The 27,358-nt window shown below is 35.4% G+C and overlaps 1 protein-coding gene across 12 annotated transcripts in view; it reads left to right on the forward strand.

Annotated features, from left to right (window-relative positions):
- DACH2 (dachshund family transcription factor 2) overlaps window positions 1–27,358 on the forward strand; it is a 647,423-nt gene that overhangs the window by 223,256 nt on the left and 396,809 nt on the right. For 9 of the 12 annotated variants that reach the window (XM_035288190.3, XM_008989565.4, XM_035288191.3 and 6 more), the window contains exon 2: window positions 2,345–2,383. The exons of the other annotated variants lie outside the window; for them this stretch is intronic. In XM_035288190.3, coding sequence (XP_035144081.1) covers window positions 2,345–2,383 — 39 coding nt within the window. The remainder of the gene's footprint in view (window positions 1–2,344; window positions 2,384–27,358) is intronic. 12 annotated transcript variants of the gene reach the window in all.

Genomic DNA, 27,358 nt, shown 5'->3' on the forward strand with positions numbered 1-27,358 from the left:
CCTTTCCTTCATGACTTTTGTTTCACAGCCAGAATCAGAAGTGGGGAGGGGCAGCAAAAAGAAAACTTCAGTAAAAAGAGAAAATAGAGGGAATACAAAACATTTTGGGCCAATTCCAGGGAACTCCGATGGCTTTTTTTTTTCACATTATAAGCTATTCTATACTGAGCTGATAATATTAGTATCATTATCTGCTTGTTCAATAAAATTTTCAAAAATGTTCATTATTTGGCAAAGTATAAGGAAAACTAAAATGAATTAATTGATATCACTAAAAGAACAAATTCAGAAGTATAGGAGTCACATTTTACTTAGAATATAAAAAATGAAATATATATATTTAACGTATAGGCCTTAAAGCCCTAGAGTTATAGCTAGTTTGTTAAGCACTATTATAAAGTACATTCCTTACACTGGACAAGATAAATGAGAAATTTTCAAATATCAAGATAAACTTCTAATTTTCTAAGAAGGTTTTCAATCATTAATTAAAGGACAGTTAACTCATGGGCTTTTATATATTTAGTGGATAATTCTAATAAGAATGTTTCGGCCGGGCGCGGTGGCTCAAGCCTGTAATCCCAGCACTTTGGGAGGCCGAGGCGGGTGGATCACGAGGTCAAGAGATCGAGACCATCCTGGTCAACATGGTGAAACCCCATCTCTACTAAAAATACACAAAATTAGCTGGGCATGGTGGCGCATGCCTGTAATCCCAGCTACTCAGGAGGCTGAGGCAGGAGAATTGCCTTGAACCCAGAAGGTGGAGGTTGTGTTGAGCCGAGATTGCGCCATTTGCACTCCAGCCTGGGTAACAAGAGCAAAACTCCGTCTCAAAAACAAAAAAGAATGTCTCAGTAGTCAATGATTTCACAGTCTAAGTTTAACCTATGAAGCCCATGCCATAGGAGATGTAAATGATTTTTATTTTGGTGGCTTAGAATAATTACATATATATAGTGATAGCCAGAAAAAGTTTGTTGAGCTTAGAAAGTTTTAAAGTTTAAAAAGAGGGGGATCTTTGGTAAAATTGAAAACATGCCCTCAAGTCCAGTCTATATAGCCCGTTAACATAAGGAAGAATGCATTATCACTGACTTGGTTCGTATGATTATATTTTATTTAAAAAACGTGTCACCTCAGAAGAGGTTATATGAGTGAGTTGTAAAGCAAAATCAAATAGTTCTGACAGTGAAGCAACAAAACATAAGAGTAGGTAAGGAAAGGCTCACCTGCACTCTCGCCTCCTCTCCCGAGATATATTTCCATTTATGTATTTTAGAAATCTCTCTACAGACTTTGAGCAGAGAAGCAGTTGCTTTCCAAAAGCACACAAAACAAAAACAAAAAGATTATTTTTGTTGTTCAACAAAAAGATGATGAACTAACCACATATACTTGTAGTGGGCATTATAGGAAGGTTCCCATTTCTGTATTACTAAGAAGTGCATTATGGCTTAAAATAACCACATTATAGTCTTCATAGTTTTTTTTTTCATGACATTTTAGATTTCATTGTTCTTTATTAAAGGATTGGAGAACGCTGGGAGTTACTGCACTGTTGGAAAGAATATTTTGTTAACAAGGCTAAATGTTTTTTAAATGGATATCTTTTGTCTGTGTTTTCTTTTGTGTGGATGTAGGTATGACTGTGTGTGTGTGTGTGTGTGTCTGTGTGTGTGTGTGTGTGTGTGTGACTGCGTATGTATAGCCCTTGTAAGGAAGATGTAAGATAATTCAGTATGCTCCAGAAAAATGCATATAGTGATGATCCTCCTGAGATCAGTGGCTCCACGTCTAGGAAATAAGCACAACATTGATATTGGCTTACTTTCATCATCCTGTTGGCCAAAAAAAAAGATGAGAAAAAACTAGAAAGGGATTTCCCTCCTCAAAATGTTGGAATACCCAATGGGATGGGAAGGAAGGCTCTTGAGAGAGAGGGAAAAGACATACTATTGCTGAATTTATTTTGGAATTGTTACGACCCAAGGCCACTTTCTTCAACAGAAATCTCTTACCTTATTTCCTTGCCTTCATATGTGGAAAAGCCCTAAATCACATGACATTTCATGTTATTCTTTGTTCAATGGAAATTGTACTAGAAATGTGCTAACATTATTCATATATTTAAAACACTGATAGTAATTCAGGCTGCCTTACCTTCTGTGTGCTCTTCCCTGCTGGTGTTTCATTGTGTGTGACCTATCTAAAATTTCTGCAGAATTTAGGAAGATTTTTTTTTGTGAAATATAATAAAGCCTTGATTAATTGGAAGCTAACTAACCAGAACTCTCAATTAACCAGTTTTATTTATTTATTTTCTGCTACACTCTCCTTTTAGAAGGAAGAGGCAAATGACAAGAAAACAAGCTGTTAACAGGTATTTATGTATTTATTTTTTAAAAATCCACTTCCTGCGAATGTCCTGGAGCCTGTACAGATTAAGCCACACTTTCATAATCTGATTTCCCTGTACTATACTTACTAAGATAGGAAAGTAGAGCCATTTAAAATTTTCAGCAACAAATGGTGAATCTTGCTTAATCCTTAGTAATGAGAAAAAAATGAAATCCAAAGAGTTAATTACAACCTGTCCATCCAATTGGAGCTTTTAAAGCAGAAGTTAGAGAAAGGCTGCAAGGTTGGTGGGTATTGAGTGAACATCACTGTCATAAAAACTATGACACCCATGTAAAATAATGGGAAGTTATTCAGATGCCCACCTGCCCCTTTGTTCTGGAATGCTTAGGAAGGTACATTCACTTTTGCAGGGCAGCACAGGCTATTAAGTGTGCTACAATGATAATAGAAAAGAATCTGGCTTTCTAATCTTCTGAGTCATTCTAAGCATTAGGCACAGATATGTGTTGTAGGCATGCTAGAAGTTTTAAAACATTTTAAATCTTTTTCTTCTAATAATATATTTTAAACAAATATTTGGAAGTCTAAGAAGATTTATACTTGAAACCTCTTAAAATATCTATGAAAAGCTTAGTCAAAGGGCAATCAGAGTTAACATATTGTTCCAGGCCTCAGACACTTCAGGTTGTAGTGGTGAAAAGAACACACAGTGAGTCAGAGACAAGCGTGAAGGAGGGGAACCCATGATCCTAAAACATATTTTGATAGTTCCTGTCGGTAGTGCCCCCTCTTCTCTTCACACTTCTTTTTCAGGTTACATTACCTTTTGGTGCTATTTTTGCCCCTTCCTTTAGGGCTGCTCTTGATGCAGGTTTTATCCATTTTTCTACAAGAAAAATGTCACAAGAGCTGTAGGGGAGATGAGGACTACACCATGTGATTCATCCTGGGTTTTCAACACAGAATATGAAACATCATTATGGTGGTGTTTCTAATATCTGTGACATTTTCTATATTAAAAGTTAGTTTTAAATGCCGTGCACACTAAATAATACTGAAGTGACCTGAAGCAGTGGATGTGCCTCCTTAAGTGCCAAACTTTCTATTAGACAATGACATCAATGCTGGGGAGACTAAAACTCAGTAGATTTTACTAATGACTGACTTTAATTGGAAAATATTAAATGGATGAAGTTTTGAGTTTAGGCTTGGATATTGAAAGTTTCTGATTTTATATGAATGCAATTGAATTCAGATGTTGAAGCTGGCTTTCATTTTATTTTTAATTTTCTAGTAAAATGACATGCGAATTAAGTCAAGTTCTCTCTTCATTAGATGTAGCAGTAGTTTATAACTATATAGATTTATTTCCGGATTATCAAAACATACATTTCATATGTACGTATATATAATAATATTTTTACATTTACTGCAATCTGAGAAAAATTATGAGGTGTTTTTTGAAGGTATATGTATCAAGTCACTCACATAAACTACAGAGAAACCAGGAGAGTCGCAAACTCTACCGCCTACTGAGGCAAGGCTGGTAACATAAATGAAAGACTATAAGCAATATGGAGTGGTGGGGACTATGGTGAACTAGGGAGTATATATATATATTCTTTGCCAAGATGGTGGCTATTAACCAGCTTGGCTGATTGTTACCATGTGGGAATTCTAGGCTCAGTGTTGTTAAGATCTGACTTTTTAAAAGAAGCTGGGAATCCAGATTTTTACATGAAATTCTCCAATTCTTAAATGTTGGTAACTAACTCAATAAAAAGCCAAACAGAAAAAAAAAGCAACACCTCACAGGCAAAACAAAATCCATCTGGGGTCAGGATCTAGCCCATGGGCTGTCAGTTTGCGACCTCTGCTCTAAATTGTGAATCAAGGTATTGCAATTAAAAAAAGAATCACAGTTTGTTATAAATGCACCTAAAGCCCTTGATGATGGAAAATTCATATAAGGTAAATAAATGACCAGTGGAGTGCTTATAAATAATTATTCTGGTACTCAAAATGGTGGTTTTGCACTTTGTGAGTTTTTTTACTACTTCAAAATAGGCAATATAGTTTTTCCTAAAAATGATTTGAAAATTAAAATTAAATTATCTTTTGCTTTCACGTTATCAGTGAATGCAGTACGAAACAGATTATTACCTCCATGTCCAAAAAAATAGTTAAGTATAGTTCTCATCACATAACATAATTAAGGTTTCTATTTAAAGTCCAATTTATTTTGTTTTAATAGGAAGAAAGCCATATGTATAACATGTGTTGTTTTATTTTAAATTGGCTTGCCTTTAAACAAATTCCCAATTCCATTTAGCAAAACTCCTTTATTTTTACAAATGGTTAAAATAAGAAATAAAAGAAACGTAAGTAGTTAACACAACAGAACTTCATTTGAACTTTTGATAGGCATTGACAAAGATAAAACAAAGTCGGTCATCTGAGATTTTATTAAAAGGTAACTGTTTGACTGATCTGAGACTTTGCTTGTTTGTCTGTCCTGCCACGGACCTTAGCACATAATCCCACTGTGCTACAATGCTTTTGACATCTGTATGCCCCTTTCATCACTGGCATTCCAAAAGCATATTTATCTAAAAAGGAAACAATTAAATTCCGATCTCTATAGAAAAAAAGAAGAAAGAAAGAAAAGGAGAAAGAAAAACACCCCACTGTTAAACCTGCTTTACACAATGAACTGTACCATAAATCATTAGTAAGGATGGGAAATTAACATTTTCATTTCTGATGAGAAACTCGAGAATTTTTTAAAAAAGGAAAAAAAGAGAAATGAAGGCAAAATCTCAAATCCTAAATGAACTAGAAAAAAAAACCTCATTCCCTAACAAATCATTCTAGTTAGAAGTTTGACACAAACACATATGAAAGATGAGAAATTGTTGGATAACTGGTCAACACATATGATAATGTGCAAAAGAGCTGATGTTTACCTAAATAAAATTTGTGTAGACAGTGCTGCCCTTTCCCCAGATCATTATCTAGTTTTGACCACAAGTAATCTGTTATGTGATTGGGACACAGTATCTTTAAAGACACTAATTAGTGAAACGTATTTACCAAAACTCTAACAATTAAAGATCTTTAGTTAAGTGGTTAGTCTTCAAAGGTAGAGGATTTAAGAAATGAGTGATTATTTGATGCAATTGACCAGCATAGACCTATAAATAAGATAACACAGGATAACATGTGGATGAACAGTTAGTCCTTTTTTTTGGCAGAATGCAGTGACACCTAACATTTATTAAACATGAGTTCAGGAGATTTTTCATATGTTAGTTCTTTTAAGCATCATAACAACTCTATAAGGTAGGTGCTACAACTATGATCCTTGTCTTACAGAGAAGGCTAAATGATTTACTCAAGGTCATAGAGCCTATAAATACCAGAGACAGCGTTTGAATCAAGGCAGTCTGGTTTCAAAGCTCATATGCTTTGGCCCAATATATTTTACAACCTGCCAAATGGAATCAGACTAATTACAAAAACACCTCATTTACTATTACATATTAAGTAACTTATTTAAAAGTGGCATTTCTATTCGGAAATCAAGTTTGGCAGCATCATTTTGATAGTGCAATAAGTTAGCAAGATTAATTTAAAAATAGTTCAGTTAGAGCAGGAAGAACAAAAAAAGGAAACAGCAGGAAATACTGAGAAAAACCGGTGGATCAATATTCAGGTCTACATTTTGCTACATTTAATTCACAGTTTAATTAAAAAATTGTATATGAAAACAAATTGTATCTGGGAAACATTAATATTATGACTAACAATAATCTCCTTTTTACTCCACAAATGAAAGATGACCACTAGTCCTAAAATCAGTATATATAATTGCTGTGTGTTTTTAAAATTATGTGTGTATTTATACACAAACCACATGTAATGTTGACTTTTGTGCTTTTTAAAAATTTTTGTGTTTTAAAATGTATTGAGTTGGTGTGATACTGTACTATTCTTTTTAAGTGTTTTTATATTATATTTTTGATATTTATTCATATTGACACATATAAATCTAGTTCATTTATTTTTTTATTGTCCATGATACTACGTTCTGTAACACAATTTGATAATTCTTTCCTATATCCATAGGTTGATAATTTGGTTGTTTCCAATTTTTTGTTAGAATTTGTGGTGCAATGCACATGTCTTGCACATGTACAGGAGTATTTCTCTAGGATATAAGCCTAGAAGTACAATTTTCAGGTTGAGGGCTATGTATGTCTTCAACTTTAATGATTGTTCCAAATTGTTCTCCAAAGCTGTTCTAATTTACACTCCTACCAGCAATATATAAGAGGTTCCATGTCCTCACATTATTGCCAGTGTAGTAGATATTTTTAGCAATCTGAATAAAAAATAGTTATTTGTTCTCTTGTGACTATACATATGAAATCTTGATTCTTAACACTTAGCACAGATAACATTTACAGATACTATTTTTGTCATTATTCTTCATTTTAAAACATGTAATTAAGATAAGCATTAAGGATACTGTTTTCAATTTGTATTTTCTAGGTTACAAGCACGTTTCCATAAACTTTCATTTGATGAGACAATTTGTTATAGCGGGAAGAGCTCTGGGGGAATAAAAGAGTCATAAGTCCATGGACTTAACTCTGCACATAAATCTGTGGCTTTGGATCTCAGTTGCTGCATATTTTAAGTTACAGTATTAGACTAAACAATCTATTAGATAAATAGTATAATCTTTGATCTATGATCCATATCTTCCCTTTTCCTTGAAGCTATAATTTACTTATTGTGCATAAAACATAAAGAGAAAATTGAATTTCGTCAATTTGTGAAAATTGTGGTAACACTCTCTCTGGCTCAGTTAATAACATCATAACTTTACCTTCATTATATTTATGTTTCTTCTAATTCAAGGACAGTTAGGGATGGATGGTGGAAGAGAAGATAGGACACATCATCTTGAATTCATGTTCAGTTTTTCCCATTTCAAAACATCACAATATAAACGTTGAAATGAAAAGCAGTGAAAGCTCAACAACTATTTGTTATGACTGTGTTTACTTTCTAGCTCCTTTTATGCACATTTCTGATTCAGAAGACAGTAATCAGGATTTTCAGCTCACTTAATGTTTGATTCCACTAGTACTTTTATGGTGCTACACATAACTACTTAAAGTAGAGAGAGGACTCAGGTTGAGTACCCTGTATATCCTTCCTTCCCTCCTTCCTTCCTTCCTTCCTTCCTTCCTTCCTTCCTTCCTTCCTTCCTTCCTTCCTTCCTTCCTTCCAGACACGAACTCATGACAGCCTCAGAAGGTCCTGAGACATGTGCCCCCTTTATTTCTTTTTGAATAATGGGATAAGTAATTAGATTTTATGTTCAGAGAGAGATTTTTTATTAGAAAGATCTGGATCTTTATCCTGAGGTTTAATACAGAACGTTCAGCTTTTCTTAGATTCTATGTGTACAGGAAAGGCCATTGAGCTAGAAATCAAACTGTCTAATATTAGAGGAGATTAAAGTAGAAAGGGAACCAGTAGAAACTGATTTTATTTAAACTCCCAGAGCTGCAAATATATATACTTCATTTACTTACATACACACACACACACACACACACACTCTCTCTCTCTCTCTCTCTCTTTCTCTCTCTCTCTCTCTCTGTCTCTCCCTCTCTCTCTCTCGCTAGCATAGAATACCTGTTATTTTCAACGACTTTTAAACAGAAAACTTAACCAGTGAGGACACTGAACACTGATTATGAGTGAAGCTTTTACTTAGGGAAGGTGGCAGTTCTGGCAAACAAAATATAAAACAGTTAATCTCGTTTGATGATGACACTTTTAGAGATCTCTCTTTCTATAAGTAGTCCTGGGAAACTGTTTTGACTATAGCATTCCTAGAAAGTGAATTGACCTCCTACGGAGTTTCAACACCAGATATTACAAGAAACTTGTGGTTCACACACTTTGTTCAAATTATCTTCAGATTAATACAATTCACATGCATACACCTCATTGTCCAAATGTGACAATAAGCCCAGAGAATCCTACATAAGATGCTTTGAGCCTGTTTGTTAACTGACAATGGGGCCCATATTTAAGACCTTTCATTGCTATTTTTGCTAATTGGCATCCTGTGTTTAGTGTAAGCATACTCTGGAAACCACTGTTTTATTGTGTTGCTTCCACTAGCTCAGAGCATCAAAACCTGTGCCAAGATAATCTACAGCATTTTTGCCCAGATCCTACATATTCTACGTGGAGATTAAATTAGGTTAGCTACCTTTTTCATAAACATGAAATAAATAACTTAAAACACAAGCTATCCCAAAACCTTTAATCCAGTTTCAACGATGTAGTTCAGAACATTTCAAGGCAACACTTCTTGGATATAGTTCACCAAGTAACTGACAAGACTATTGGGAAATTAGTACTCTCCTTAAAAAAAATGTTGCAGTTGCTCAGTATTTACTGAAAAACAAGAAAGGAGGAAATATGAACATTGTCGTATGGCCTTTATCACTTGCATTATTCAGAAATCCTATATGTATTTGAGACATTGATAGATTTCTATTTGCAGAACCAATTGCAGTCATTCCATGAACTACTCCTTATTGGGTATCCCCACTTTTGTTGTCTGAGCGAAGCCTTGGCAAACAAAATTTGTTATCTTTCATCCAAAATGCATCAAAACCATGGACACGTTTGTCTTTACCACTGACTTCAAGAATACTGATGTGCTATGCCAAGAATGGCATCTAGATAATAATACTATAATATTACTATAAAATATTCCCTTTTGTTATTACTGAAAACCCAGTTTGAACCTTGAGCAAGTCATTTACGTGCTGTTTCTTTGGGATTATCTACATTCTTGTCCACTCTGACCTTGTAATTTTTCTCACAGTTGGAAATGTAATGCAGAGTGACTAAGATAATGTTGTTTACACAGACTTTAAGTGGAGTGACATTATAGTCAAGCAAGTGTCACATCACCCAAAGTGAAGGAAGACTTAATTACCATAATCCTGTGAATACTAAAATTTCTTAGCCACGTGTAGCATAATAATGTAATGTTCTGCACGTACATTTAATAATGCAAAGGTATCTCAGGCTGTGTGTTTCTTTAAAAATGAAAGCAGAGTGGGATTACAGAAAGAAAGTAGACTTTTGAAATTGGAGGATACTTATCTGCATGTTCAGGTGAAGTCTGTCCTTTCTTTTAAACTCAGAAGAGTTGCCTAGTGACATGAAAATGGAGGGGCTGCAAAAATATCCATAAATCTATACACCAATGAGTAGGGTGACAGACCATGAATTTCTCTGGAGGGCACAGGGTAGATGTAACTAAATGACTGAGACAGGATAAAGAGGAAAGGCTCATAACTACCTATTATTGTGCAATGGGGAACATATCATTAATTTACAAAAGAGTGGTGACATTTTCTAAAATTGTATAGCCCTATTCTTAAAAGTTTGTCAGTGTAACTAATTAGTTTCTAAAATGGAGTTGATTCTAAGACCCAGTATGAATGCATTTGAAAAGGCAAGGCATTGTCCCTAAATTGGTAGGGTTTGTAATACATCTTGATGAATGCTACAAAAATAATGTTAAGAAATAGGACTATTATGGCTTGTAGTCCTTGAAGGAATTATGTTCCATGGCAACGTGCCCTAAAGACATGACCTGCTTTCTGTTTTTGATAACACTGAGTTTTCAATACAAAGAATTCATTTGCTCAATGGGTTAGTCTCCCAGTGTATGAGGACTCTAAAGATGTTTTGTTATTTTAGGCTATCATTGGAGTTTTTGTTTTTAAACTAATTTTAATGTTCAAAAGAGGACAAGTATAAAATGAATCATCAAGAAAACGTGAAGTTGACTGAAAATAAATGCATTAGAAAGGTGAGATGTAAAAAATGTGTAGCTCAATCAATAGATTTACGTAAGCGATGTTCATAATTTATGATACAAAATGCTGGATCATCTGATACAGTGTTCAGATGTTTTAAAAAATGTGCAAAAGCCATTAAAACATGTAACACATTGAAGCCTGTTAATAACAGCAGCTATGCTTTAAAATTAGGAGTCTTTAAAAGGATGGTGAACTGATCTAGCATTACAAAACACTCTTCCAGTAGAAAATACTTTTTCCAAATATATAAATAAAATTTTATTTGGTTTTCATTTGAACATTTTCATTTCAATTCAGATATTTTCCTTTTAACTGGCTAGTCCTAGCCAAACAGTATATTAGTGTAATATAATTTGTCAGCAGCTCTGTACTGTTTTATTGCTTTAAAATGAAACTAGTATAAATTACAAAAATGGTGATGTTATATGCTTTATGCTGCAAGTTTTACAAATACCCACTAAATCACGTATTAATGTTTCTACCATATTAGGTATAAAGAAGATAGTGGTTTTCCCTTTTTTATCATGAGTTATATTTGACAATAAAGCACCCCCTGTATTCAGAACGTTAAGTGAAGGGATTTGGAACATCTGATTGACACATCCCATTTAAACATGGTGTATACATAGAGGCAGCCCTCCGTACCCATTGTTCTGCATCCTTGGATTGAAAATATTTGAAAAAAAAATAAAGAAACAACTAAAATAGCAAGACAGTAATAAAATACAAAAACTATTCAGTATAACAATGATTTACATAGCATTTAGGTTGTAGGTATTATAGGTAATTTAGAGATGATTTAGAGCATATGGGAGGATGGGCAGAGATTATACGCAAATACTATCCCATTTTACATAGGAGGCTTGAGCATCCATGCATTTTTGTATATTTGTGGTTCCTGGAACCAATTTCCCTGGGATATTGAGTGATGACTATATTTTACTTTTTAGTAGCATTAAAATCACATTGTGCTTGACATAGTTTATGGCTGTCCAGCTGTCTGTCTCCAAAAATGACTCTCTGAATTTTGGAACTAAATTAGATACAATTAATGTAGGGTAAAGCACTTTATAATACCTTGGGCTCAGCGCAGAAGTGGTTAGAGACAGTATGTGTGTTTTTAAATACATTTTTACCTTTAGGACAGTTTGAAAAATACAGAAAAAATGCAAATACTGCACTGAGAGCTCTCATTTACCCCGTAGCCAGTTTCCTCTCTTGTTAACATCTTGCCATTACTGAATCAATTTGTCACAACTAATGAAGCACTGTTAACTAAGTTTATACTTTATTTATTCTTCAGTTTTTCCCTAATGTTCCTTTTCTGTTCCAAAATGTAGGATACCACACTTTATTTAACCCTCAGGTCTCCTTAGACTCCTCTCAGCTGTGACAATTTCTCTCCTTATTTTCAATGACCTTTATAGTTTTGAGGAGGACTGGTCAGGTACTTGTAGGATGTCCCTCAACTGGGGTTTGCCTGATGCTCTTTTCACGATTAAATTGGGATTATGTATTTTTGGGAGAAAGGCCCCAGAGGCAAAATCCCATTTTCATCACATCATGTCAAGGGTATATACTATTCTGACTTATTACTCTTGAGGTTGACCTTGATCACCAGGCTCAGGTAGTATCTGTCAAGTTTTTCTATTGTTAAGGTTACTTTATTTCTTTTTCTTTCTTTCTATGTCATACTCTTTGGAATTCTTCGGAAAGCAGTCACTATGCAGGATTATTTGGAATTCTTCTAAATGGAAGATTTCTCTTTTCTCTCACATTTATGTATTTATTCAATTATTTATTTATATCAGCAGTAGACTTCTACATGTTTACTTTATACTTTGGGTTATAACCCAGTACTACGATACTTATTTTATTGCTTAAATTGTTTCATCTTTGGCCATTTCAGTAGGTTCCTGTGTACCTTTGACATGCCCCAATATTGTGTATTTTTTCTTACAGTTCCTTACTTTCTTTCACTTGATGTTCCAGACTCATCTTGTATATTCCCTGCTCCAGTCCTAGAGTCAGCAGCCATTTATTCAAGTAGTCGTTAGGGGAATTTTTGATCGTCTCAATCCTAAGGAAGTGCTAGAGGTGGCCAAAAAAAGGGTCAGAGAGACTGTCTTGGTTTTATTTTCTTGTTTGTCTTCTAAGTTTTCCATTATCCTGATAATGCACATAAGTCTTATTCTCTCACCCTATGAGTTTGCCCATTACTTTCATAACATGCAGCAGCAAGAAAAGAATGAAAAGCCACATCGTCTTCTGCAGTCACACACCTTAATTTCCATGCCTGGATTAGAAATGCACTCTGTAACTCCAACATACATGTCCTGCCTGAAACCTGTCCCCTTATTCCACATCCTAACACTCTGCTTAACCTTCAGTTTCTGAGTCACTGTGGGCTCATTTTATTTTTCTGAGGAAGGGTTTTGGTGTCAAACGCATTTGCGAAATATGGGATTAAATAAAGGTAAACCAACTTGTTTACTGCAGGTCTTCTTGGGGCCTATAATTTGTTACTTTGCTTTGTGAATATATAAGAAAAGATACAGAGAAAGTTTTCCAGTCTTTTTTGATTGAAGTACCTTTTTGTTCTGGAAACTAGTATTCCAGAAAAGGCACTTTAAGAAATGCTGTTCGAGTGATAAGAGGCTGGAATTTGTTGTTGGAAATCTTGTGTTCAGTCCCTCACTGGACCATCTACTAGCTCTATGATCACAAGCAAATCACTTAACATCCATAAAGAGGACCTAGGAATGTTTCTTCCAACATTGTTATGAAGAGCAAAAATGAGAATAAAACCAAAACTTACAGAAATTCTTTGAAAATGCACAATGCAGTGAAAATTTACTAAGCACCGTAAAGGTCAGGGTCATGCCTTTGTGTTGCTAACCATTGTATCTTTGGTATCTAGCATATTTTCCTGGCATTTAGGTTTCAATATTCAGTAAATGTTTATTGAGCAATTGAATGATATTACTAATACTTACATTATTTTCTATTTCTCACCAAGTATTGTATAGCAGTTTGACATTTCATAAATTATTTTTTGATATTAGAAATCCATGTAACAAAATGCAGGCTGAAACTTACAGTTGAGTTGGCTCTCTCTCTCTCTCTCTCTCTCTCTCTCTCTCTATATATATATATATATATATATATATATATCCCCCCAAAAAAGCCACAAAAGTTTTGATTCTGGATCTTGTTTTGCTGAGCATGTGCTCCCAGCCAATGGCTGGCTGCATTCTGATTAGTTTTCATTGCTTCAAGCTGACCAGATTTTTCTTTGAAATAAGGGCACTGGAGCTTTCACCTCAATTCTGTGGTGATGTAAAATTCCTGCTGCAGAGTCACTGAGCTGGTGCTAGAAGAAGAGGAGCACCTGTGAGCACAGGCTGTCAGGAGGCCCGTGGAGCCCTAGAGTGTTCAGGCTACAGCTGCTGGGTTGAGAAGCAGTTGGAAGCGCTTTGTCACTCCTTGTGCAACCACAGGAGATCCACGAAAAGATTTTTACTTTCTCTGGATGTATCATTTGTGTTATCAGGAGTTATGGAAAAGATCTCTTTTAAAAAATTGAAGACAGGGTGAAGCTTTGATGGGGGTGGCAAGTTAGGCCTTGTTACACAATATATTTTGGTGACAATAGTTTGCAGATGGTAATAGGGACCTCATGTCTCCCATTTTGTCAAGTCCTGCACAAAACAATGTATTCCCAGAGGTAAACTTTTCAGTTTCTAGCTCCTCTTTTCAGAGAATCAACTGAAGCATGTTTATTGTATTTGAATGTGAGAAGTTGTCAGCCTCCCTGGAAATGATAGGTTAATATTTGAAGTGTAGGAAGAACCCATTTAGCTTTGGAAATCGCAAAAATATTTCAATCAAATTCTAGGCTTTGGGATTAGCGAGACAATGGTTGAGATCAGTTTCATGGATCTTTCCATTCTTAATATTTAAAGCATAATGATATATAATAACTTATCTTTGTCCATTATGTAACTCATGAATGCTAGGAAACAGAAATGTTTTAGTTAAAAAAAAAAAAAAACAAAAAACTCTGGATGGGATAATGGTGGCCTAACATTTTCCACAGATGTTAGTCAAAGTCAGAAATTCTTTAATGAGAGTTAATTTTGTAGCATTGCTCTCCCTGTCTTTATCTCTCTTGCTCAAAAGGTACAGACTTTAAGGCTTATATAAAATATGTGTTTGGGTGGGAAAGGGAGTGCTTAATACTAGATTATACAGTACTATGACTTTACTGCCTGAAAGATGTACTGTTATTCCCTTCTCTCCACTACAAGAACTACTGCTTTCTTTCAAAAGCTAGACTAATTCCTAGTATCAACTGGTACTTTCATTTAAATTATTCACTACAGCTTTCAACCAAATATGTTAGTTCTTTATTTGATTGAAATGAATACGTGGACACTCTTGCAAGAATGTTCTTGATAATTTTGCAACTTTATTAGGTGAAATATAACCATCTTCCTTTAAATGACCAGTTATGGGAAGGAGTTTTAAGCAAGTATTTCAACCTTAATCCATAAATTACATTTAGGAATCTTTCCTTACACTTTACAAATTTATTTAGTTTACTGAACTTGCAGCAGCACAGCTAAATTCCAGGAACTGCAAAAATAATTAGTGACATTAAGCTGAAAATGTTGTAAACAAGTGAAGTTATTATTCATTCTGTACCACACTACAAATGTGGGAGGACAAGTTAGATGATAAATTAGGCATGAACTGCTTTAATCTGTAAACTGAACATGCTAGCAAATGGCTTGCGTTTGTAATTAGTATTTATGGCCACAGGAGAGTGCCTTTGTAAAAATAGTGACAGAAAATTGATCAGTTTAAGTCGTCATAGCAACCAAAAAGTCCCATTGCTTCTGTTAAGTTTAGCTTATTATGCTATATAGTCATGCTTAGAAATACATTTATTAACTGTAAAGGTAAACTACTCAATAATGTAAAAGAGGTTGGGATGCTGAAATGCCAAACTGACAAAGTCCAAATGAATACGGAATTACTCGATAATGAGCTTAAGTGTTCTGTGGTTGTCATGACATTTCTTTTACAAAGCAAATGATGCTGGAAAAAAATCTTAAAACTAGACTAAAATGCAAATCCCTTTATGACAGTATGTGGTTGTCACGTTCATAATAACAGACAATAATTGATGATTTATAAGATGACACCATGGCAACATAGTCTTTCATCATTGGCACCCCTTGGTTACTTTTATATCAGGAGCTTGTGGATGCCTGTGAAAAGTTTCCAACACGACATACAAGAAGATCATCTCTTATCTTAATACATTAGCTCTCGTTTAAAACAGGGTGGAAGCACTATCCAGATTTTGAAATCATCTGACAAAATAAAAGCTGGCAATGTCTCTGGCAAAGAGAAATCTCTGCTAAATTAGTAAGCACGTTCAGTAGCTGAAATTGGACACATTTGTTTTGGTCACTTAACTTTTCAAAGAAAATCTGTAATGCCTCTCAAGTTTGAGTGTAAGCTGTAAGGTTGTTTAAAATTATGGTGAGTGATAATATTCTTATATAGGAGGTGGGAGAAGGAGAGAGGGAGCACAGGAAACCTTCACCTTGCTTTTAACTCCTAAAAAGATGATAGTTAAAATTTGATTTTTAACGTTGAGGTTTTCATAAAAGTGTAATAAATTTGTAATTGGATATTCTAGAATGGCTTTAATGTGTTTGGTAGGTGGAGGAGTAATATGTTGCAATTTCTTAGAAGCAATAATCTAATCAGTTTTTTGATTATAGATTATTATTATTATTTTTCTGTTTTGATACACAATCTCACTCTGTCACCCAGGCTGGAGTTCAGTGATGCCATCCTGGCTCACTGCAACCTCCGCATCCCAGGTTCGAGCGATTCTGCTGCCTCAGGCTCTGGAGTCGTTAGGATTACAGGTGTGCACCATCACGCCTAGCTAATTTTTGTATTTTTAGTTGAGACAGGGTTTCATCATGTTGACCAGGCTGGTCTCAAACTCCTTACCTCAAGTGATTTGCCTGCCTCAGCCTCCAAAGCACTGGGATTATAGGTGTGAATCACCATGCCCGATTACATGTTATTTAAAATATTGGAAATATAGTAAACTTCCTCCCTTGGTTTTATTGTCAATTTATAAAAAAAAAATCTAATATTTGGAGATTTAGAAAGATTTCTTGGCCTGGCATGGTGGCTAAGGCCTGTCATCCCTATACTTTGGGAGGCCAAGACAGGTGAATCACCTGAGGTCAGGAGTTGGAGACCAGCCTAGCCAACATGGTGAAACCCCGTCTCTTCTAAAAATACAGAAAAAAAAAAAATTAGCCAGCTGGGGTGGCTCGTGCCTGCAATCCCAGTTACTCGGGAGGCTGAGGCATGAGAATCACTTGAGCCAGGGAGGTGGACCTTGCAGTGAGACAAGATCACGCCAGTGCACCACTGCATTCCAGCCTGGGCAACAGTGTGAGACTGTGTCTCAGAAAAAAAAATAGTTCTGAACTATTCAGTCACTTATTTGATTGAAGCAAAGGTCTAGACAATATGTTTTGAGGTTCTTTCCAGTGGAATCATACTATAATTTACAAGGGGTTTTAGGTACTTCATCTATTGGAAATATTAAATATAAAACACAGAAACTACCACATTAAAATGACATAAGTAGACTATAACCATGTACATCAAAGTTAATCTTGTCTTTATACATGAGGTTTAAAAAAATACGACTTTAAGGATTTTTCCAAACACTTATTTCTTACATAATTTAAGTTTTTATAAGGATAAAAATCCATAGCACTCATTTCCTTAAGAATATAACATAACCAATTATATAAAGTAGGATCTCTGGTCATACTTTTTTTTTTGGAGACGGAGTTTCGCTATTGTTACCCAGGCTGAAGTGCAATGGCGCGATCTCGGCTCACCGCAACCTCCGCCTCCTGGGTTCAGGCAATTCTCCTGCCTCAGCCTCCTGAGTAGCTGGGATTACAGGCACGCGCCACCACACCCAGCTAATTTTTTGTATTTTTAGTAGAGACGGGGTTTCACCATGTTGACCAGGATGTTCTCGATCTGTTGACCTTGCGATCCACCCGCCTCGGCCTCCCAAAGTGCTGGGATTACAGGCTTGAGCCACCGCGCCTGGCCCTGGTCATACTTTTATTGATAACTTCCCTACAAGGTGGTGTAAGTGATATAAAATCCTTAATTTAGGAGCCTTAACTATGCTAAGAATCAGAAAAATTTGTTCCTAGTTATCAGTTAAGAAAATGTTTTTTTTTTCTGTAGATGTACCTTGATTTTCTTAGCAAAACAACAACAACAACAACAACAAAAAAAAAACACAAAGAAAACGGGGTTTACCATTAAATGTAACCAGGCATGGTGGCGAGCGCCTGTAATCCCATTTACTAGGGTGGCTGAGATGTCAGATATTTTGAGGTGTCACATAATGGGAATCTATTTTATTTTCCTGGTGATGCCTATATGCAGCTAGAAATAGAGTTTAATGTGGGCGAACTTGATATGTCTGTGACTGTGGGAAAGTCATTTATCTGTAAAATGGAGAAATAATGAATACCTACCTGCCTGGGTAGAATTAAATGAGTTAACACAGACTTGCTTGAACCTAGGAGGTGGAGGTTGCAGGGAGCCGAGACCGCACCATTGCACTCCATCCTGGGCGACAGAGTGAGACTCCATCTCAAAAAAAAAAAAAAAAAAAAAAAAGAATGAATTACTTTTACTCATTTAAGAAAAGAAGTTAAGTTTAATTCTGAATCTCATTCTAGATGGTGGGTAAATCCCACAATAGAACATGATCCTCTTTTTTGCACTAGAGACTAACATTTTTAATTTTTTAAATAGTTTGTAATTTTAATTTTATTTTTTATTTAAGTTCTGAGATCCATGTGCAGAACGTGCAGGTTTGTTACATAGGTATACATGTTTTTCATTTTCTTTATTAAAGAAAACATGTTTTCTCCAACATTTTTCTATAATGGATGTTTCAATTATTTTATATTTATAACTCAATTGCTAGTTGAAGGATAACATTATACATTTTGATACATAATGCTTGATTCTGAATTTAGTTAACATGACACCTGTTCTTGACAAACATTTTACTCTGTGATGTAGAAAGTGTATAACATGTAGAACACATTGTTTCTGTTTCCTAGGAGTTTATATATTATAATTTAGTCGACAGAGATACCAACTATGAGCCTGAATAAACCGTAAAATAATCCCAAAGTATCAAATGAAGAAAGGGTGATATTGTATGATATATAGACCACAGGCATAAGAATTGAAATTACGTGTGTAAGAGAAAAGGCTAGGAAGAAATGGTTTTGTAGAGGGTAAGTCAGGATATACCTTTATCCAGATTCAGAACTTAAGTCAATTTGGGAGATTTAAATAATGAGAACACTGTTACTCCAGATTTTAAGAGCCATATGACCAAAGGCAGAGAACTAGAAATAATTATGGCGTATGATGGGAATACTAAAGAACACTGTCCACTTACACTGAAATGGTAGCACTGGGCAATAAGAAAAATAACACTTAGATATTGCTTACTCATGTGATTTGCTTCTCTGTCTCTATTCTTGACTAATCTTGAGAATTTGTCCTTCCTTCACAGTGCTATACACCACTACCCCTCTTTCTCTTAGAATAAAGTTAAAATGTCTTAACATGGCTTAAAAGGTCCTATGCCAGTGGTTCTCAACCAGAGATGATTTTGCTCTTACGAGACATTTGGCATTGTTCGGAGGCCTTTTTGGTTGTCGCAATGGATGGTGGTGGTGCTATGGCATCTAGTGGGTAGCATCCAGGAATGCTAATAAACATCCTATAATGCACAGGATAGTTCCCAAAAAATGAATTATCCAGCCTAAGATGTCAATAGTGCTGAGGTTGAGAAAAATGAGAAATGCTACCATGTAGCATTTTATCTACCCCCTTCCCACCTTGTTAATCTTTTAAATCTGAAGCTACTTTATCCCTACTCATTATCAGTTCAATCACCTTGGTGTCCTTGAACGCTCTCTCTCACATTTGGAATTTCATATTCATAGTCTCTCTACCTGAAACACAGTTATGTTTCCATTCTCCCCATACCTCAGCCCTTCGTCTTGCTAAATCTACTCATCTTTCTATATATGCTATATATGCGTATCAATTAGATTCTTTGAGTACGTGAGTCATGCTTCATCCAACTATTCCTATTGCTTAGCATGTTATTTGAGACATAATAAATTCATGTTAAAGGGATACATAGATTAGTAGAGAGTTTGGATGCTAAGATAAACAAAGGTGGTTAAGGGTTTGGGTGATTATGTATAATAGCTGTGGTAATAAAGAGAAAATAGCGAACTTGAGAGAAACTGCAAAGGCAGAATTCCCATGGCTTGGTCACTGATTTGATGTGGATTGTGAAAGAAGAGTTAAAGATGATTTCTACGTATCAGGTAAATGAGGGAATAGAGACAGAAATTGTAGAATTGGGCAGGACGTTTTATTTTGAGGTGTCAGATAACTGGAATCTATTTTTATTTACTTGGTGATGCCTATTAGCAGCTAGAAATAGAGTTTAATGTGGGTGAACTTGATATTTCTGTGACTGCAGGAAAGTCATTTAACTTCAGTCTCTTTATCTGTAAAATGGAGAAAGACTGAATACCTATCTCTCTGGGTAGGATTAAATGAGTTAACACATATGAAACACATTTATGCCAGTGTTGGACATAGAATTAACACTTAATAAATCATAGCTATTTTATTATTATGGTTTTCATCATTATGAATGTCTTCTTCTTCCTTTGTCTCTGCATTCTGAAATTATACCTTTCAGTACAGCTACCATGTTCCCATGAAACCTTTTATGATGTTTCAGGGTATCAATGATCACCTTCCTTCCCTGTAACCTTTAGCATTCTACATTAACTACTTTTTTTGTACTTCTCATGTACTGCCCAGTCCTGTGATTGCATACATGTTTACATTATGATCCCTATTATATTGTAAGTTCTTTGAGGGTAAGACTCTGACTTATTAATTTTTTCCTGACATATAATAAGTGCTAAATAAATGTTAGGTTATGATAAGTAGTTATAATTTTATTATTGTCATTGGAAAGCCATCAACAGAGGTATTATATTTGGCTCAGAATTAATTTGCCTTCCAATTTATATTCAGTATTAATGCTCCTAATATTTTCAAAGAACATTAATTATGTAATGTTCTTGGAATTATGCTTTATGAAATAGAACAAAATATCTTTTTAAATTAAGTGCTAAGTAATCTGAAAAATTTTAAATGTATTTCATTCACACTAGTCGAAGTTTCATTATTATAGGAAAGTCTTTCTAACAAAAGGGTATTTCTTTTATGATATTTTAAAGCTGCTAACTAACAGTGAAAGGTCTTTGGCTTATAAGTTATGAAAGAATATTGTTGCTTTTAATGTCAAACCTTTGAAGAAACTGGGGTATTAAATAATCTTACAAGAATGATAAAGATTTTTAAAAATGAAATAAGCAGTGTGATGCATTTGTAAGACTGTATATCCTTTCTGACTTCCTTTAAGATATACAAAACATCCATTGGTAAGGTGTTCAGAACCAAGTTTAGAAAATACAGCCCAGGTGTGTCTGAAGAATTTTGTAGTCACATTATTTTAGACATTTGGGATAATTTACGTGATGCAACAAACTATTAGGCATATATATTATATATTTCAAATGAAATTGATGGTTGCTTTAAAAACAGAAAGAGTGGAGTTTCCTGACTGTTGCATAAATAAGCAAAAATCACATGAGAAAATATCAATATTTATTACATCATTCATGAACATGTATCAACAGTTACACTTAACTGGCTAACAGATAAGTGAAAGGTGATTAAATTAGTGAGGCAGTGACATAATGAAAAAAAAACCAAAACTTCAGACTAATATCCCTGATGAACATAGATGAAAAATCCTCAATGAAATATTAGTAAATTGAATTCAGCAGCACATGAAAAAGTTAATTTATCACAATAAAATAGGTTTTATTCCTGGAATGCAAGGTTGGCTCAACATATACACATCAAGAAATGTGATCCACCACATAAACAGAATAAAACACCAAAACTATATGATTATCTCAATAGATGCACAAAAAGCTGTAGATAAAATTCAACATTACTTTATAATGGAAACTATCAACAGTCTAGGCATTGAAGGAGCATATCTAAAAATAAAAAAGCCATTTATGACAAATACACAGGCAGCATCATACTGAATAAGGAAAAGCTGTAAGCATTTCCCTTGAGAACCAGAAAAGGACAAGGATGCCCACTCTCATCAATTCTATTGAACATAGTGGAGGAGGTTTTAACCAGAACAATCAGGCAACAGAAAAACAACATTCATCAAAATAGGAAAAGAGGAAAAGAAACTATCTTCCTTCACTTATTATATAATTTTATACACTGAAAACTCTAAAGAGTCTGCTAAAGGCTCCTAGAACTGATAAACAACTTAAGTGTAAGGATACAAATTCAGTTTACTAAAATCAGTAGGATTTATAAATACCAATAACTTCCAGGCTGAGAGTCAAATCAGGAACACTATCCCATTTACAACAGCCACAAAGAAAATTAAATACCTAGGAATACAGGTAACAAAGAAGGTATAATATCTCTACAAGTACAACTACAAAACACTGCTGAAATAAATTGGAAATGACACAAATAAATGAAAATATTCCATTCTCATGGATTGGAATTATCAGTATCATTAAAAGGGTCATACTATTCAAATAAATGTAGATTCCATGCCATTCCTATCAAGCTACCAATGTCATTTTTCACACAATTAGAAAGATCTAGTCTACAATTCATATATATATATAAAAGAGCCCAAATAGCCAAAGCAATCCTGAGCAAAAAGAAAAAGCCAGAGACATCATACAACTTGACTTCAAACTGTTCTTTAAGGCTGTAGTAACCAAAAACGCAATGCGCTGGTACAAAACAGCCACATTGACAAATGGTATGGAATAGAAAACTGAGATATAAATCCACACACCTACAACCATCTGATCTTTGTTAAGGCTGACAAAATCCAAGCAATGGGGAGAGGACTTCCTATGCAATAAATGGCACTGGGATAACTGGCCAGGCATATGCAGAAGAATGAAATTAGAGCCTAAATTTTACCATATACAAAAACGAATTGAAGATGGATCAAAGATTTAAATGTAATACTTCAAACTATAAAAAATTCTATAAGTCTTTATAAATCCTAGAAAATACATTTCTTAACATTGGCTTTGTCAAAAAATTTTTGGCTAAGTCCTCAAAAGCAATCGCAAGACAAACAAAAATTGCCAGGTGGGACCAAATTAAACTAAAGAGCGTCTGCACAGCAAAATTAATTATCATCAGAATAAACAGACAAATTACAGAATAGAAGAAAGTATTAACAAACTATACATCCATTGAAGGTCTAATACACAGCATCTATAAGAATTTTAAGTAAATAGACAAAACCCAGAAATCTTTATTAAAAAATGGACAGATGACATGAACAGACACTAATCAAGAAGAGATATAGAATTGCCCAACAAAAAAATGAAAAACGTTCAACATCACTAATCATCAGAGAGGTGCAAATCAAAACCACAATGAGATACCAGTTCACACCAATCAGAATGGCTACTATGAAAATGTCAAAAAAAATCAACCATCAAACAAATGAAAGAAAAAAAAAAAACAGATGCAGGCTAGGCTGTGGAGAAGAGGGAACACTTATACACTGTAGGAATGTAAATGTAAATCAACTCAGCCATTGGGAAAAACAGTTTGGGGATTTCTCAAAGAATTTAAAACAGAACTACTATTTGACTCAACAATTCTATTAATGTGCATAGCCTCAAAAGAAAATAAATCATTCTACTGAAAAGACATATGCACACACATGTTCATAGCAGCACTATTCACAATAGCAAAAACATGGTATATTAGTCTGTTCTCACTCTTCTATAAGGGCATACCCAAGTCTGGGTAATTTATAAAGGAAAGAGGTTTAGTTGGGTCACAGTTCTGCAGGGCTTTAGAGGCCTTAGGAAACATACAGTTATGGTGGAAGTGTAAGGTAGCACACCCTTCTTCACATGGCGGCAGGAAGAAGAAGTACGGAGGGAAGTGGGGGGAAAGTATTTTTTAAAAGCATCAGACCTTGGGAGAACTCACTTAGTATAATGATAACAGCGTGGAGTAACTACCCCCATAATTCAATTACCTACTACTGGGTCCCTTTCACAACATGCTGGGATTATGGGAACTACCATTCAAGATGAGATTTTGGTGGGGACACAGCCAAACCATATTATTCCACCCCTAGCCTATCCCAAGTCTCGTGTCCATACAATCATGCCATTACAACAGTCCCCCAGAGTCTTAACTCATTCCAGCATTAACTCAAAAGTCCAAGTCCAAAGTCTCATCTGAAACAAGGCAAATCCCTTCCACCTATGAGCCTGTTAAATTGAAAGCAAGCTATTTACTTTCTAGATACAATGACGGTACAGGCATTGGGTAAACACACCCATTTCAAATGGGAGAAATTGGCCAAAACAAAGAGTTTACAGGTTGCATGCCAGTCCAAAAACCAATAGGGAAGTCATTTAACCTTAAAGATTCAAAATGATCTCCTTTGACTCCATGTCTCACAACCAGGTCATACTGATGGGCTCCCATGGTCTTAGGCAGCTGTGCCCCTGTGACTTTGCAGGGTACAGATCTGCTTCTGGCTGCTTTCACTGCTGGCATTAAGCGTCTGAGGCTTTTCCAGGTGCATGATGGAAGGTGTTGGTGAATCTAACATTCCGGAGTCTGGAGAATGCTGTCCCTCTTCTCACAGCTCCGCTAGTCAGTGCCCCAGTGGAAACTCTGTGTGGGGGCTCCAACCCCACATTTCCTTTCTGCACTGCCCTAGTAGAGGGTCTCCATGAGGTCTCCATCCCTGCAGCAGACTTTTGACTGGGTATCCAGGAATTTCCATACATTCTCTGAAATCTATATGGAGGTTTCCAAATCTCAATTTTTGACTTCTGTGCATCCATAGGCTCAACACCATGTGGAAGCCACCAAGGCTTGGTGCTTGTAACCTCTGAAGCAACAGCCTGAGCTCTACATTAGCCCCTTTTAGCCACAGCCATGACTGGAGCCATTGTGATGCAGGGCACCAAGTCCTAAGGCTGCACATGGCAAAGGTTCCCTGGACGCAGCCCAGTTTTTTTCCTCCTAGGTCTTGGGGCCTATGATTGGAGGGGCTGCTGAGAATGCCTCTAACTTGCCCTAGAGATATTTTTCTCATTGTCTTAGTAGTTACTTATGCAATGGGCTTGACTTTCTTCCCAGAAAATGGGGTTTTCTTTTCTATCACATCACCAGGCTGTATATTTTCCAAACTTTTATTCTTTGTTTCCTCTTGAATGCTTAGAAATTTCTTCATGCAGATATGCTAAATTAGCTCTCTCAAGTTCAAAGTTCCACAGATCTTTAGAACAAGGGTAAAATATGGCCAATGTCTTTTCACAGTAAGGATGACCCTTAATCTAGTTCCCAAGTTTCTTATCTCCATCTGAGACCACATCAGCCTAGACCTTACTGTCCATATCACTATCAACATTTTGGTCAAAGCCATTCATTCAACAAATCTCTAGGAAGTTCCAACCTTTCCCAAATATTCCTGTCTTCTGAGCCCTCCAATTCCCTAGGAAGTTCCAAACTTTTTCACAGTTTCCTGTCTTCTGAGCCTCCCAAACTGTTCCAACCTATGTCTGTTATCCAGTTCAAAAATCATTTCCACAGGTTTCGGTATCTTTACAGTAGACCCCACTACCTGGTACCAATTTACTCTATTAGTTTGTCCTCACATTGCTATAAGGACATACCCAAGACTGGGTAATTTATAAAGGAAGGAGTTTTAATTGACTCACAGCTCACAGGACTGGGGAGGCCTCAGGAAAACTTGCAGTCATGGTGAAAGGAAAAGCAAACATGTCCTACTTCATATGGCAGCAGCAAGGAGAAGTGAGGCGTGATGGGTGGTCTCATGATAACTCACTTACTATCATGAGAAGAGCATGGAAGAAGCTGCCCCAGTGATTCAATTACCTTCCACCAGGGCCCTCCCATGATACACGGGGATTGTAGAAACTACAATTTAAGATGAGATTTGGTTGAGGACAGAGCCAAATCATATCATATGGAATTAACCTACATGCCTATCAATGGTAGGTTTGATTTAAAAAAAGTAGTACATATGCACAATGCAATACTATATAGTCATAAAAAAGAAAGAGATTATGTCCTTCGCAGTAACATGGATGGATCTGGAGGCCATTATCCTATGCAAACTAACAGAGGAACAGAAAACTAAATACCATGTGTTTTTACTTACAAATGGGAGTTAAATATTCAGTAGTCCTCAACATAGTGAAGGCATCAAGAGACACTGGGGATTACTAGAGTGAGAAATTAGGGAGGTTGAAAAACTACTTCTTGGCTACTATGTCCACTACCTGGGTGATGTTATCTGTTCCCCAAGCCTCCACATCATGCATTATAGCCATGTAACAAACCGGAAAATGTTCACCCTGAATCTAAAATGAAAGTTGAAATTAGCAAAGAGAAAGAAGTTTGTTAGAGGTGTTGCTAATGAAACTGGCATGGTTCTAGTTTATATTGATATGCCTAAGACACAGACATAATTGAATGTTGGTTCAGAAATGCTAAGATATGTCCAGAATATATGGGAGAATGATCCCTGCAATAAGCTTTGAACTAAGTGCTGGAAAAAATGTATTCCACAGTGTCGTGTTCTAACAGCAGAAACAGAATATCTCATGCTTATTTCAAAGTTTCTACTGCGAGTACATCTCCTCATATATGTCTTCTGGTCCATAATCCAAAGAATATTCTTAGATCTAAATTTATAAATATATATTACAAAATAATTAGTTTGTTTTAATTCCAAAGCATTTTAAAACCTAAGACGAAAATGGAGGGGAAAAGTATACACACAACAACAAATGAAGCACTCATGTAGGAATTAGTGTCAGACCAAATTGTCTTATTTTATTTCTTGCTTCTCTGGGAAATCAGAGTAAAGCTGCATAAACACAGATACTTGAACTAACACGATTTTGTCAGAAAAGTTTTAGTTAACATAATAATGTAATAATCAAATAAAACAGTGAATTCATGATGGATATTGGGAACCTATAGTGTTCTAATTTCAAGGAATACCGCCTGGAAGTTTGGAAATCCAATTGAATGAACATGATAAATTTGTATTTATATCCTCAACATTGCCACTTTCTCTGTGACCTTTTGCCGGTTACATAGTCTTGTTGAGCATTCGTTTTCTTATTTATAGAAAAGGATAGTAATATTCCCTACACTGTTACTTTTTTTGTGAGAAGATAGAGTGATTGTAAACTACCTATCCGTCCATACTCCGTCAATAAAGGGTGGCTTTTCTTATCACTCAATATCTTTAAATTTTAAGCAACTGTATGATTACAAGCCAGACATTGTTAGCACAGACCAAGGTTTTGAGGAGCGAGAGAGATCACTGTGACCCAGCGTACTTTGTGACCTCATAAACAAAAAAGTTGGCAGTTTGCTATTATTGAATTTTGAGTTTTATTCAGTTGCTAAAGAATGGGGAAGGGCTTCTAACTGGAGATATTTCATAACCAGCCATATGGAGATAGAAAGGGTGATGAGTTTTGATAAGTCAGTGATGCGATGCAGTTTTTGGGGGCCTAGAGGCCCAAAGATTTAAAAGCTTGGGGGTTACTTGTGAACAGCATAGGCAGAGCGTTCAATCTCATGGATGGGTATGATTTTGTAGCACACTGAAGCAGTTCTTCTGAAGAGTCTGTGATGATTGAATATTTGAAAAGAATTCTTTGACTTTCATTTTCTATTCTACAAAGCTTTCTGATATCACAACCAGCTTATTTATCAGGCCA

The sequence above is a fragment of the Callithrix jacchus genome, chromosome X, assembly GCF_049354715.1.
Source record: "Callithrix jacchus isolate 240 chromosome X, calJac240_pri, whole genome shotgun sequence".
NCBI lineage: Eukaryota > Metazoa > Chordata > Mammalia > Primates > Cebidae > Callithrix > Callithrix jacchus.